The 14,222-nt window shown below is 44.1% G+C and overlaps 1 protein-coding gene across 2 annotated transcripts in view; it reads right to left on the bottom strand.

Moving 5' to 3' along the window:
- Sh3rf3 (SH3 domain containing ring finger 3) overlaps window positions 1–14,222 on the bottom strand; it is a 312,507-nt gene that overhangs the window by 46,151 nt on the left and 252,134 nt on the right. For both annotated transcript variants that reach the window (XM_021651788.2, XM_060369517.1), the window contains exons 6-7: window positions 13,197–13,367; window positions 10,092–10,348 (exon numbers count right to left, since the gene is read on the bottom strand). In XM_021651788.2, the coding sequence (XP_021507463.1) occupies window positions 10,092–10,348; window positions 13,197–13,367 (428 nt within the window). The remainder of the gene's footprint in view (window positions 1–10,091; window positions 10,349–13,196; window positions 13,368–14,222) is intronic.

The raw sequence follows: 14,222 nt of genomic DNA on the forward strand, positions 1-14,222 counted from the left end.
TCTCTCTACTCTCCTGTGGTGTATCACTCCACTTAACCAGAACCTATTAACCTGACACATTTCTTTGTTTTCTATCATAGATATTCCATGCTGTAAATTCCCCCTCAAAGACTGTACTGGCTGCATCCTACAAATTTTTATATGTGGTGTTTTTATTTATTCATCTCAAAATGTCTTCTAATCTTTATTTATTCTTTGATCCACTGATCATTTTGGTTTATATTATTATGTTTTCAAATAACTATTTGTGATACTGGTTTCCAAGTCAAGTCCACTGTGTGACCCAAGTTCCTTTACACATACTGAGATTTATGTTATGGCCCAGAGTATGGGTTAACATGAGAATGTTGTGTATTCTTAAAAATAATGTGTATTTTAATGTTGATGCTAATTAAATTAAGCGGTTATAGTTGCACTAATGATTTATACTTTTACCAATAGTAGATAAAATTTTGAGAGTGACTACAATCTTACCTTTGTGAATTTCTCTGTTTCTCTCATCAGCTTTATCTATTATTGTTCATGTATTTTTGAAGTTTTATTGGGTGCATTCATACTTAGAATTATTATGTCATCTTACTGGGCTCAGTCTTTGCCATTATGTGGTTATCATTATCCCTAGTGATTCATGGTTATAAATTCTCCTGTCTGACATTAGCAGATCAATTTTCTTTTGATTAATATTAATATTATCACGATATATATTAGCCTCATTACAGACAATCTATATTTGCACATTGTCTCACTAGCTATAACTGACTTATAACTTCCAAATCAATGCCTTTGGTTCTCTCCTGGTCATTTTGAAATGTAAAGCATAGCAAAATATTTGAGCTGCCTGGCATGCATCTTCCTGGAAGTTTGAATGAAGTGACTCTCTGCACTTTTTTCTCTGCTCTCAAACACGGGTGACAGGAGTAGGGAGCCAAAGTGGACAGAGGGATCTGAATCTCACCTTTAGCAATGCAGGGTGGGACTTCCTCAGGCCAGACCTAAACACTTCGGAACCTCATGTTCTCTTTTACAAAATAAGGACCATGGAAGCAGTTAGGGTGAGTCTGTCATCTACGTGAGATACCTATCTAAACACATATGCCTGTGTGCACGTGCACTGTTTGATCCATGAGAAAGCGCACCACAGTGGGAGTCACGCAGTGTCTACGCTGCAAGAGACATGAACTTCCTGTGCTCTCCCTTTAGTCCTGACTGTGACCTTAAAGTCGGAAAGTGAGTCTCTTGCTAGTTAGTATTGTTTTTGTTTGCTTGCTTTTTAATAAATCTGAGAACCCAATCCCAGCTCTATATGGATCTGTCTAGGCCATGTACTTTTAATCTGATGATTTGTATGATTAACTTTCAGGCTAACACTGTATTACACCTTTTCTCTTCTACCTATGTAGTCTTTATTTCCTTTCTAACTTTCTTGGGGACTAATTGAATGTTTCTACAGTATGGGTTGTCTCTTTACCGTCTCCTTTACTCCTTTAATACTCTGTTTCCACATGGAATGGCTGCCTGCATCTTATGTTATCATGGCCTCTTTCCAGCCATCGTACAGTGTTTCCAAGACAACAGAAGAGCCTGCAGCAAGATGCAGCACTCCCCTTTCTCTCTCTGACTTCTGTCTTTTTGCTATTATAGATTTTAATTTTATATAAGTTTAAGTCCCAGAACTGTATGGTTCTGATTGTGTTTAAACTGTCAGTTTTATTGTAAAGATATTGAAATTATAGAAAAAATTATTATACTTTAATTCATGTAATTACCATTTTTAATGCTTTTTATTATGTTGCAAAGTGGATCTCCATACTTTCAACTTCTTTTAAACAAGCTTTGAACAATTATAAGTGTGGATCTATTTTTGACAATGTATGTGTCATTGTATCTGAATGATTTTTTTTTGTTTTGTTTTCACTTTTTTAAAGGATAATTTTTGCTGGATATAGAAACCAAGATAGATAAACACATTTCTTTTAGTTTTTCACAACCTTCTCTCTTGATTTCTTGATAAGATAGTCACATCATTCTCTATGGCTATTAACATATTATTTCCCTGGCTGATTTTAAGATTTCATTTATCATTAATTTTGAACAATTTGATTATGATTTGCTTTCCTTTGGTTTTTTTTTTTTTTGTTTTTTTGTTTTTTTTTTTTAAAGATGCTTCTTTTGTTTTAGACTCCACCAACTGCTTTAAGGTATGAATTTGTAATTTTCATCAAATTTAGAGCAATTTGGGTCATTATTTTTTCAAATTATATTTCTATCCTGCCTGTTTGTCCTTAATTTTGAGAGTTCAAATTATATGTATATTGGGTCATTTAGGGTGGTTACATTGTTCACTGACACTGTTTACTTTTATGGGTTTTTTTTTTTTTTTGAGAATTTTATGGATGATACTGTATTTACACCCTTCCCTACTGCTCCTCCAACTCATGTTTATCACCACTTCAAATTTATCACCACTTCTTCTTTCATTATTATTCACAGACACACACACAGAGCTGAGACCATTTAGTGGTTGACCAAATGGGATCAGGTCCTTATCCCTGGAGCTTTCTCTCTGAGCAGCCATTACTTTCTGATAACTCTTTTTCCAGGGGTGTGGCCCTGACAACTTGTGCTGTCATTGTGCACGCTTGTTTAGGCAAGCATACTACTGGGATTTAATAGCTGTAGGCTCCCTGTCATATGTATAAGACACGATCTAGTAACAGATACCCTCTGGCTATAAGAATCTTTGCAGCCTCTCTTCAACAATGTTCCCTGAGCCTTAGGTGTAGGAGTTGTGTTTTATATTTACATAATAATTGGGGTCAGACATCCCATAGTCACTTATTATGTTGATCAGTTGCAGATATCTGCTATAAATAGAAGATTCTTTGATGCTGGGTGGCTTCACTTTCCTGTGGGTAGAAAGATTAGGTTAGGTAAGAAACTACACTGGTTTAGGAAAGTGTTGGTAGCAGGTTCTCCTCTGAGACCCATGACCTCATTAGCTAGGTTTCCCAGGCATGGATTCCCTCCTGTTGAGCAGGCCCTAAGTCCACTTACATGGCTGTTGGCCACTCCTAAGCTGTAAGTGCGGCTATTGCATCATTAGGGACACACTGTTAGGATGGCTCATAGGATTTGGAGCAAGGAAGAACTACCAACTGCTTTTCTCTCTTGGCAGCCTGCATGGCATGTTTACATACTATGTGAGTTAGTTGTCAGGGATGAGGCCTCCAGCCAGGTCAAGGTCAGATGCTTTGAGTCCTGTGTCTGACATATGAGATGTCTTTACCAACATGGTCTTATACTAGGTTCTGTGAGGTAACCAAGGACAAGGGCAACAGCTTAAATAGTTTTAGGAGTTTCTTAAGCTCTTCTGACCAAAAACTCTGTTGGAGGTTTTCTGAGCAGCAACTTAAAAGGAGTTTTCCATACCTGGTACTGGGAATTTTGTTGGATAGTCTATGTTCATTATCACTTCAAATGGCATAACTTCACCTTATATGTATGTATATGTATATATATATATGTATGTATATATGTATATACATGTTATATACGTATCTCTCTCTCTCTCTCTCTCTCTCTATATATATATATATATATATATACATATATATAAAACATACACTTTGAAGTAAGCTTATAAAATACATTTTCCCTATGGCGTTCTCATACATTCTTACTGTAATTTATTCCTCTTGCCTTCCAGCTAGCACCCCCACTGTTGTTTTTCCCACTTCCCCATCCATAGCACCTGTGTTCTGCTAACCCTCGCCCTGCAGCTCCTCTTCTCACCACGTTTCCCTTATAGTTTCCTGGTGTCTGTGGTTAGTCCAGGTGAGAAACTGATATCTCTAAATTTCATTTTATAGAATTCTTTTGTATATATGTACCACATTTTCTTTATCTATTCACCAGCTGAAGGACATTTAGATTATTTTCATTTCCCAGCTTTTGAGAATAGAAAAGCAGTGAAGATGACTGAGCAAGTATCTGTGGAGTTGGCTGGCAAGTCCTTTCGTAAAGCTGGGTCATAGGAAAAATATTACTTTCAGCTTGTTGAGAATTTTTTATTCTCATTTCCAGAGTCCCTGGATTAGTTTTCAATCCCACCAAAAATGAGTGAGTAGCCCCCTTTCCCAATCATCTCCAGCACTTGTTATTGTTTTCTTAATCTCAGCTATTCTAACTGGAATAAAATTAAATCTTAAAGTAGTTTTATTTTGCATATCTCTAATTGCTATGTTTGTTGAACACCTTTAAGTTATTTCTCAGGCATTTTTATTTATTCTTTTGAGACTTCTTTGTTTAGATTCATAGCCCATTTTTTTAATTGGGTTATCTGCTTTCTTAGCTCTTTTTATTTTGGGTGTTCTAGGATATGAACCCTCTATCATCTGTGTGACTGGCAGTGACTCTCTCCAGCTCTGTGGGCTTCCACATCACCTGACTGCTTTCTTTGTGGCTTTAAAAAACCTATTTTTATCTATTTTATTTTTTGTAGTTTCTACAGCAACATCTTCAATTCACTGATATTTTTTGCTTAGCACTGTCTAATTCCAGACATTTTATTCCTTTCAACATTTTTCCAGTCTCAACTTTATGACTGTCTAGAATGTAGCTCTGTTTCCATGTCTTTAAACACCCAATTTTCAAATACCTGTTTGAATACCAACTAGCTGGGTTGAGTGCTGTATCCTCTAGCCTGTTTATACAGCTAGTATTTTGTTTGTTTGTTTTGCATAGTCAACATGTAGATTTCTGCATTTTTAAAGGGCTAGGCATATCTTTATAATAATAATAATATCCTTGAGTTTTGTCTTGTGTGTTTAAATGAATAGGAAGCAGTCTGAGCCTTTTGATCTTTGCTTTTCCTATGTATTAGAACTGGAGCTATACTCAGTTCCCAGAGAGGCCAAGTCCATTGGTCTTGCAAATGTGTAGAGGATTATTCTTCCCCCGTCTGACTGGGAAAGCAGGCACTATTTCTGGTATGTGCATATTCTGGGCACTGCTAGTACCAATCCTTTCTTCCCTTCTTTTCTTGGCATTGGGTAATGTGTTCAGATGTATGCACTGATTACGTCCCAGCAACAGGCAGGGCTTTCTCTGTGCAGCTCTTTCTCTCTTCTCTGGACCTCTAATCTGTAATTCCAGTCATTATTGCCATGCCTGTGGGGCTCCACCTGACTTCCTTCCTGAGCCATAGTCACTTTCCCCATGGACCACTGTTCTTGGTTGTCTAATGTCTAGTGTCTCAAAAGCTGCTGCATATATAACTGATTTTTTTAGTAGCTTTGAGTGGGAGGGTAAATCCAATCCGATTGCTTCAGCTTAATCTTTCCGATTTGCATCTGCTCCTTGAAACCCTTTTCTGTCCTCCTCTTTCAGATAAGAGCCTGAACTCCCTCACGAAGCCTAAAAGTATCCTTGTGCCTGCATGCTTTCCTGCCTCCTACAGCCTTTCTTAGTTCTTCCACATGAATATTTCCTGCTTTCCAAATGCCCCAGGTCTTAGCCCACTTCCAGGCTCTTTACATGCCTTCTCTGTGTCTAGACACCCCTCTCCACTACCCTTGCATGCTGAGTCCCATCAGTCCTGCAGAGAACCTGCTCCATCCATGCTGACTGCTCCTCCCACAGCCCAGTCCCACAACAAACTGAATGAAGTTACCCTGAAAATGGGCTGTTTTCTCTTTCACCGCCATGCGTTTGCATGGTCCTCCTGTTGAACACTCTTCTCACCTGGTCTGCCTCCATGGCACCTACCTGCCTTTGAGAGGCCCACAGATCGTGGCCTCTTGAAAACTTTACCTGCACCTTTCCCATCCCCTTCTTTCCTCTGGATTTGGATAAATTAATTGTCTCTCTTCATGTTTCCTCAACATGTCGCCCACACCTCCACCAGCACACTTTCAAACTACTGCAAGAACTTGCTTTCTGGCGCCTCCTCTAATTGGGCGGAATAGGGTCCACTTGTTCCTCTGTGTGCCTCCAGCCCTTGCAGTGCCCTCTGTCTATACTTAGTTCTTTCCTAGGTGCTGATTTCTGTGGTTTGTTTTTGATGATCAGATGTCTGTATGGGGCTCTTTCCCCAGCAAAGTGCTAACATGAGCACATAAAGAACATGGACATGGTACAGGGGGTGCCCTGCTTTTGCACAAAGGGGATACATTAAGTGGAACAAATTATATCAAATGCTATGGCCAATTGTAATTAAGCCTTTGTCAAACTGCCCACCGTGGGCTCCAGATGAGAACATTGTAGCCTTCCAACTCAGAGCTAGCTAGGAGCTGCTGAAATGGGCAATTACTGCAGCGAACAACCCATTACTTGTACTGTCAACAGTGTTTATCTCTCTAAATGCAGCATGAAGCGGTGAATGCTGTGGGAACCTGGGGGCATTTAATGTATTGATATGCCTTGGTAGGAGCCATTCTTTAATCTGGCCATGACAACAGCACAATGGCATGGGGACAAGCTTTAGGTTAGAGCACTGGGGGAGCCACTTACCATCCCATGCCTCACTCTCCTCACGTGTAAAATTAAACCGATAGAAGAGAAGGCTTGTCACGCCATCGTAGTTGCTATGGTGATGGACCGTGCACAGTGTTGTGCTGCCCCAGAGCCAAACCAATCTCTTTTGATACTGCTTGTCACTGCATGCGGAGTAACGGCTGGCAGGGCTTCATTTGCTTTTAGAATTGGGAAAGCTTCTAGTGAAGCTTGGAGTGGAAAGGCCATTATGCTGGCTACTTGGTGCAGATAACCCAAGACTGCTGTGCCAATAGGGTGCTCAGCTTAGATGTACTTGTATGGCATGCTGGCTGGGCTGAATGGATGATGGGACATTTGTACTACAAAAGAATGGTAGTGCCCTCTAGTTCAGCATTTTCGAGTTCAACATCTTGGAATGCTGCTGACCAGCCTGGAAACTCAGCTGGAAATGATTAGCCAGACACAACAGTTGTATCTCTAACACGAGGGCACCAAGGGACAGCAGCAGAAGAGCTTACACACCAGTGTAAATGTGGCTGATTGGAGGTCAGAGATGGGGAGAAGGGAGGGGTCTGAGAGACGGAGAGATGGCTGCAGAGCATTTGCCATGTAGATAGCCATGCTTCCGGATGCCACAGGCTAAGGCTGCAGAACAAAGGTTGGGATTTTGGCTAATATAAGCAAACATGTTCATGGAAGACCTGTGGGTCCTTAGAGGATTCTCCAGCTTACTAGAGTCGGGCTTAGGGGCTGTCTCGCAGGGTGGTACCTAGAAAACACTGGTTCCAGCTCTGCTTCTTTTAGACATGGATACTCCCAAAAATCTACAAGAGCTTCACTCTGAACTCACTGATGCCATTCGATACCAGGCATCTGAGTCTACCCCATGCTCACAGATGGTGTTAAGACACTGGGCACAAGAAGCCATCCTATACCCACTGATGAAACCAGGCATCACTGATGCTACATCAGAGTTCTGTCCTGTTGTCCCTGAAAAGCTGAACATTTCAATCATTTCGTTCACTCCTAAGGGAATTCTACATGTCACCCCATGTTTTTCCTTCCCAGGGAAAGCATATAAGAAGAATGCATATTCCCAGGCCTGTGTTAAGTGTCTCTTCCCCACAGCCTGGGGCCTGTGAAGCTGCTTCTGCCATGTATGGACTATGTTTGAGAGACAAAGCAATAGGGAGAAACAGCGGGAGTGTGAGAGGGACAGAGATATTCTTAATACAGGATATCACTCTCACATTGGAATATTGCTCCAATGCTAGCATACCCAGCGTTCACCATACCCACTGCATCTCTCAGGGCCACAGTGTCTGAACCTGGTTTATCGTCTCTCCATGAGCCCCTCCTCTGGACTGAGCACAGCACTGTCATACACCCAGTGTAACCAGTATCAGAATCTGGACTCTGGACACGGTTCCTCCGCATCCCCGAGTCCATCCCTGGAGTTCCTATCTTACATAGAACTACTGTGCCTCTTGAGCTGCCCGCTGCCTTCTGCCCATGCTGTAGCATCAGACCCTCAAGGCTGATTACCTTCTCCAGCTGGCTCCTGTTTTAGGCACAGGCTGTACAGCATGTCTCTCCTTTGTGTCACTGTGGTCTCTGGTAAGATGTTATACCCCTGCTTTAAAGTCCCTCAGAGAACAGAGGTACAGAATGCCTCTGCACAGTCCTCAAACCCTGCACTTCTTAGAGCCTTCAGCAGTGATTTCTGTTGCCCTTTCCCTTCGCGTGTGTTAGACAGTCCTGTCCTCTGCAGAATAGCTAGGAGGTGGGGTACTAGACGAGCATTCACACATGGTCACCGTGGGCACAAACACCTTTCTTCCCATTCTACAGAAGGAAAAGCTGAGGCTCTAGTGATGTTGGCAGCCTCAGCCTTGAGTGCAGATCTATCTGCTGCTCAAGCACCTGCCTCCAACCAGGCTGTTGTGTACTTCACCTTACAGAACTGCAGCTGTCTTCTCTCAGAAGGGACAACCCCAATGATGCACTTTAGTGGGCACATTGTGGGGTCAACAATAGTCACTACAACTACTACAGGAGGTCGTGTGAGTGTGGTTCTTTACACATCTCCCTAGCACCTCATTCCACTATTCTTGCCCTGCTTGTTTGCCACGGGCATCTGAAACCACACAAAAGGCAAGGAAATGGTTCTTGCAGGCAGTTGCATGAAGACACCGTTTCCCACATCTTTGCTCACTCCTCGTACCTCAAGCACGTCTTTTGTCTTCCAGTGTTTGAGTTACCTGGCTGTTCATTCTGGCATTAGCTCATTCTCAGGAGGTTTTCCTGCTCCCAGTCTTTCCCATATGTCCCAGCTTGACTTTACCTCCACCCGTACCCTCAGCCCTCCCACCAAGAGGGTATCAATCCCTAACAGATGACAGTTTGTGAATCTGTGCTTAGTGAGTGAGAACCCAAGAACAGGGCTGGCATGCTGTCTAGTGAGCAGGCATGATGACCGCAGTGCCACATATCCACGTCAAATGCAGACTACAAGGATTCACCAACCCTTCCTGCCTCATGCAGTCCTCTACTACGAGTTATGAACAGAGATTACCTTTCCAAATTTCAGGTCTGTTGGGAAGGTGAGTGAGTTTTGACATAGCCTCTCCTCCAACATGCACACAGTTTCACTGATTGTGACTGGAGAAAATATAAGCACAGAGTGGTATACTCTTCCATGCAGGAAGCTGCTTTCTGGAGCCTCTCTAATGGGCCATAGTCTGGCCAGCTCACATAAAAGTACTGTATCTTAAAAGAATTCATTGTCTTTGCTTTTTTTTTTCATCTGTACTGTAAGGAAAAGACATAGTTCCTTGGCTAGCAGGGAAAGGAGGGAAGAGAAATGTTGGGTTATAGTCTCCTGCTTTGAGTGGTTTTCACTAGGGAATGGCGATGTCACCGGCTCTGCAGGGCCACGTCAGTGTGGGCTCCCAAGAGAATCTTGCCATTTGGGCAGTTCTTACTAGCTCCATGCTAACCTTCCAAGTAGTCATTATTTTCTTCCTGTCTTTAAGGCGTCTTTTCATCTCATACCAACCGAGAGCAGATTGGCTTGCTGTTATATTTTTATCAGCCTATGGGGTAATGATGTCACTCTCAATATCAGCCTGTGGGTGATGATGCCACTCTCAATATCAGCCTATGGATGATGATGCTACTCTCAATATCAGCCTGTAGGTGATGATGCATTCTCAATGTGCATTATAAGAGCTTCTCTGGTTGGTACTCCTCATCCTACCCCTCCTGGAAGATTACTACCTTCCAGGATACCTTAAGACGGCCAGCAGTGACGACATCCATGGGTAGCTTATAGTTATGTCACCAAGAAAGCTACTGGAAAATACTTTGCCAATCTTTCATGTCCCAAGACAATGTGCAAGTGTCTGTAAATCTGCCATGCCCCTTCAACTGCCAGCATGGGGCAGACGGCAAATCCCAAGACTCCAGGAAGCAATCCCGACTCTGCCTACATGCTGCCTTCAGAGACCTAGCCCAAAACAGACCTCGTGTTTGCATGCCAGGAGCCCCCTAGCTGGTTCCTTTGAGGAAGAATCCCTGGGAGTTTGTGTCCATACCTGTTGGGATGGTGGTGCCCCCGCCTTGGCTGGCTGTTGGTTGGGCTGTGTGTCGAAGGCAGCTGCCTGTTGGTAGGGAGGTGGCTGGGTGCTGCATATGGTCCTGCGGTGTGGTGGGAGGCAGAACTGGCCTGGCAGCGGTGGCCGGGCTGCTCAGACTTCCACCTCCAGGGTGCATAATGGTGGCCATCCCCTTGGCCAATGGAGACCCTCCAAGCACATTATTCCAGGGTGACCCAGCCCCTCCTCCAGGGATCCTAGGGAAATAAGCAGAATCAAGCCAGTAAGTGGGCTCAGGTAAAATCAGGATATGTGCCATGGCAGAAACCAGCTCCAACCTACAGGCTCTGAGAGGTGACGGTCAAGAGGTCCATGGAAGTCTCCAAACATTACTTTAAGAGAATTAACTAAGACAATACTCTAGAAAAAAAATGCCCTACAGTCAAGCTGAGCATCAGCCTTTCTCGTGTTTGGTTTTTCCTAATCAAGAGCGATGAGTTTCTAAACACTACTAGAAAGAATGGCAGATTCTGTCTTGTCCCACAAGACTGATACTCCCGGAGCACAGTGGCCATGATGATGGCTTCTCCTTAATGCACCTCTATCTAGTTTCTTCCAGCCACCGAAATGGCAGCAGCACCATTTCCCTCTGAGACCATCAGCTCTGCTGTGTCCCTCTTAGTTTCAAAGTACTGTGATGGCTTTGGGGCTGTACAGAGAGGCCAGGCATTCTGCTGTCCCACTGACACTAGTCCTGAGGTTTCTGCTGGGTGGTTTTGGCAGTTTTCTAATTTACAGTGAAGGTAGGAGATGGTGTCAGTCTTGGGCAGAGCTTGAGAAGGACAGCCCTCTGCTTCTATGAATAAGACCAAAGCCAGCCTTTCTATACTGTAGTGGATGGCATGCCCAGTTGAGAAGGTCAGGCCTCTGAGATACTGATTGTGGGGGCTCCTGGTAATTCCTTCTCTTGAGGAACCACAGAGGATACCAGTGACCTCCCAATTCATCAGCCACCAGAGTTAGACCTGCCAGGGATGTCTGCTTTTTGGTCTCCTTGGCTTTAAGCTGTTTCTTAATAAAACAAAACAAAATGCCCGGTGGAAAACATATGTAATGTAATATGCATGTGTATATATGTCATGCTCACATGTTAAGTGAGAAACTTGTGAGGTAAACGGGCTGAAGTGGCCCGGGTCATCCAGAGAATTCCAGTTTCGTTCCAGTTCAGTCCTCCCATGGCAAAGTTCTGGAAGGATATGGACAATCCTAGTAACAGAATTAATCAGAACTACCAGGCTTCATTGATTTATTCAACTTGCATTTATTAACTGTAAGTGGCATGCAATGTGCCCAGTATACAAAAGCAGAAATGGCTGGTGTGTCACGGACCAGCAGGCTCTGCACACTTATTCATGACCCATAATGAGCAGCACTCATAGGCTTCACACAGGGACAGGAGATAAAGCTTTTCCTAGAAAGCAGACTTAAGACCCAGTTCCCCACAAAGATGTCAAGTTTCACTAGGAATCAGAAGAGGTGAGGAGACATTCGGTGTATGTGAGGGGAGACAGTACAGTTCGTGAAGTCCTCCCTACACTGTCTGAGGACCCCAGGCAGGAGCTTTGCCTGGATTCAGTAAGAATATACACACACACCACACCACACCACACACACACACACACACCGCCACCACCACCACTACCACCACCACCACCACCACCAACAAACCCTGATCAAGTTACTGCATGCTAATCAAGAGCTCCCAAGAGGCTTGCTGGGAGCTAATGCCCTAAGCAGCCACCCATGTCCAGGTGCCATGATTTTAGGATGCAGCCGTTTCCTGAAGGCCTGGAAGCCTGCTCCTTCCTGCTGATGGCTGCCTGAGTGAAGCATCTGTCACCACACACCTTCCTTACCTCTATGACCCCTTCCTCCAAGAGCTCAGGACAGCCCTTCTCCTCAGGCCTCAGAATCCTCCAGAAATCCCTGGCTGCAGAAAACCCATGCAAGCACTGCAACTCCAACAGTGTATGTGTCCTTGCAGACATTTCCTGCAGCCACTGGGCAGGCAGGCATCAGTAGGTGACCGAGAAAGGCACAGGTGCGATTTGACATTTTCTCCAGCGTCTTCTTCCAGAGACACTTAAGCCATGGATTTACATGTCTGCTGGTGCGGACACCGGCTGTTTTAATAGGCTGCTGTGAGTGACACGCCAACAGCCAAGAAGTGGACCTCACAGCACAATGGAGAATTACAACAACCCTGGGCTCCCTCTTCAGTGAATTTTTAAAATTGCTCTTCTTATTTTATAAAAATTATGTAATCAAGATTTGTAAAAATTCTAGAAAGTACAAGGAGGGGATTTAAAAATTACCTATAGTGCTATCAGTCATTAAACAATTGTTACTTTAAGGCATAGATCACTTTCCTTTGTATGGTTGTGTGTACTTTACATATATACATATACTTGCATGCTGTGCTCACACTATAAATATATATGTGATGTACATATGCACGTGTATACATATTGTGCTCACATGGTACAAATGCATATGTACATACATGCTATGCCCATATTGCATATATGCACATGTACCTTATATCTATACCATGCACATACATGCAGATATCTACACATACTCATATGCACATACTCTATACCTATCAAACTCTACATTAGTGCATACATCAATTGAGGCTACATACATTTTAATGCTTATACATACAACATAACCATACCATACCACTGCATACACACATATGTGAGTACCTATATGAGCATACACACTCGATAACATCCTGCACGCATTGCATATACATGCACACACACTGGCCTTGTTTACATGCACATCCTGAAGCTCTTGCCCTTTGCCGACCTTCCCATTCTCACTCAGTTGTCCTTACTCCTGCTGCCGTGCCATCTGCTGGGTAGCCATGTTCACTGAGAAAGTCCAGTAAACCAAGCTTGGCAGAGGAAGCACTCCTCAGAGGGAGTGCGTCTGGACTGAGCGTGGCCAGAGACCAGCCTACAGCGCGGCCTACAGAGTTTGTACATTAGGGGAGTATAGGCCTATTCTCTTCCTGACAGGTTGCTAGGCCCTCACCTGGAGACGGGCGTGACGTAGTTCCCGGGGAACACTCCCGAGACCCCAGTTTTGAGCGAGGCACCCTTGAACCAGCCGTCCTGGCACTTCTCGAGCACACGGTACATCTCACCCTTGCGCAACTCTAGCTCGTCATTCTTTTGGGGCTTGTATGCATAGAGAGCCAGGTACCTGTGAACAGAGGACACGGTCAGGGAGCATCTTCGAGGGACTCGACGGATGACAGGAGACACAGGGCAGACAAATGAGCCCTACCTACACAGTGGCTGATGTCACAGGGCACTGTGAGTCACACTGTTCAAGAACCCTCTACCTGAGCCAAACCTACCACAGACCCGCAAGGTGGAGGAAGAGACAGGCAAGCTCCTAGTGCCTGTGCATCTGTAGGCAACACAACACTACCCTGGCCCACTGAATAGCCAGGTGACACATAGTGGAGTGGGGGTTTTTACTTTATATCAGAGAAGGGAACAGGCTCAATGAGGCAGAGTGCCAGATCTGACACCGCACAGCAATATCCCGGGCCTGGTCTCTGGATGTCACTTTTTTTTCCTATTGTTTTTGCAGCCTGGTATCTGAGATAGCTGAGTAAACTAGCTGGTCCTGGCTTTCCAGTCAGCCTGAGCTGGAAGAGAACCTCTGAGCTCCCTTCCAGAAAGGGTGGCCTCATTGGAGCAGTATTTGCAATAATTATTTTTTTTATTAATTACACTTTATTCATTCTGCATCCCCCCATAAGCCTCTCCCTCCTCCCCTCCCGATCCCACCCTCTCTCCCATTTCTGCATGCATGACCCTCCCCAAGTCCACTGATAGGGGAGGTTCTCCTCCCTTTCTGATCTTAGTCTATCAGTTCTCGTCAAAAGTGGCTGCATCCTCTTCTGTGGCCTGGTAGGGCTGCTCCCCCTCAGGGGGAGGTGATCAAAGAGCAGGCCAATCAGATTATGTCAGAGGCAGTCCCTCTTCCCATTACTAGGTAACCCACCTGGACACCGACCTGCCATGGGCTACATCTGTGCAGGGGTTC

The sequence above is a fragment of the Meriones unguiculatus genome, chromosome 16 (genome assembly GCF_030254825.1).
Source record: "Meriones unguiculatus strain TT.TT164.6M chromosome 16, Bangor_MerUng_6.1, whole genome shotgun sequence".
NCBI classification, from domain to species: domain Eukaryota; kingdom Metazoa; phylum Chordata; class Mammalia; order Rodentia; family Muridae; genus Meriones; species Meriones unguiculatus.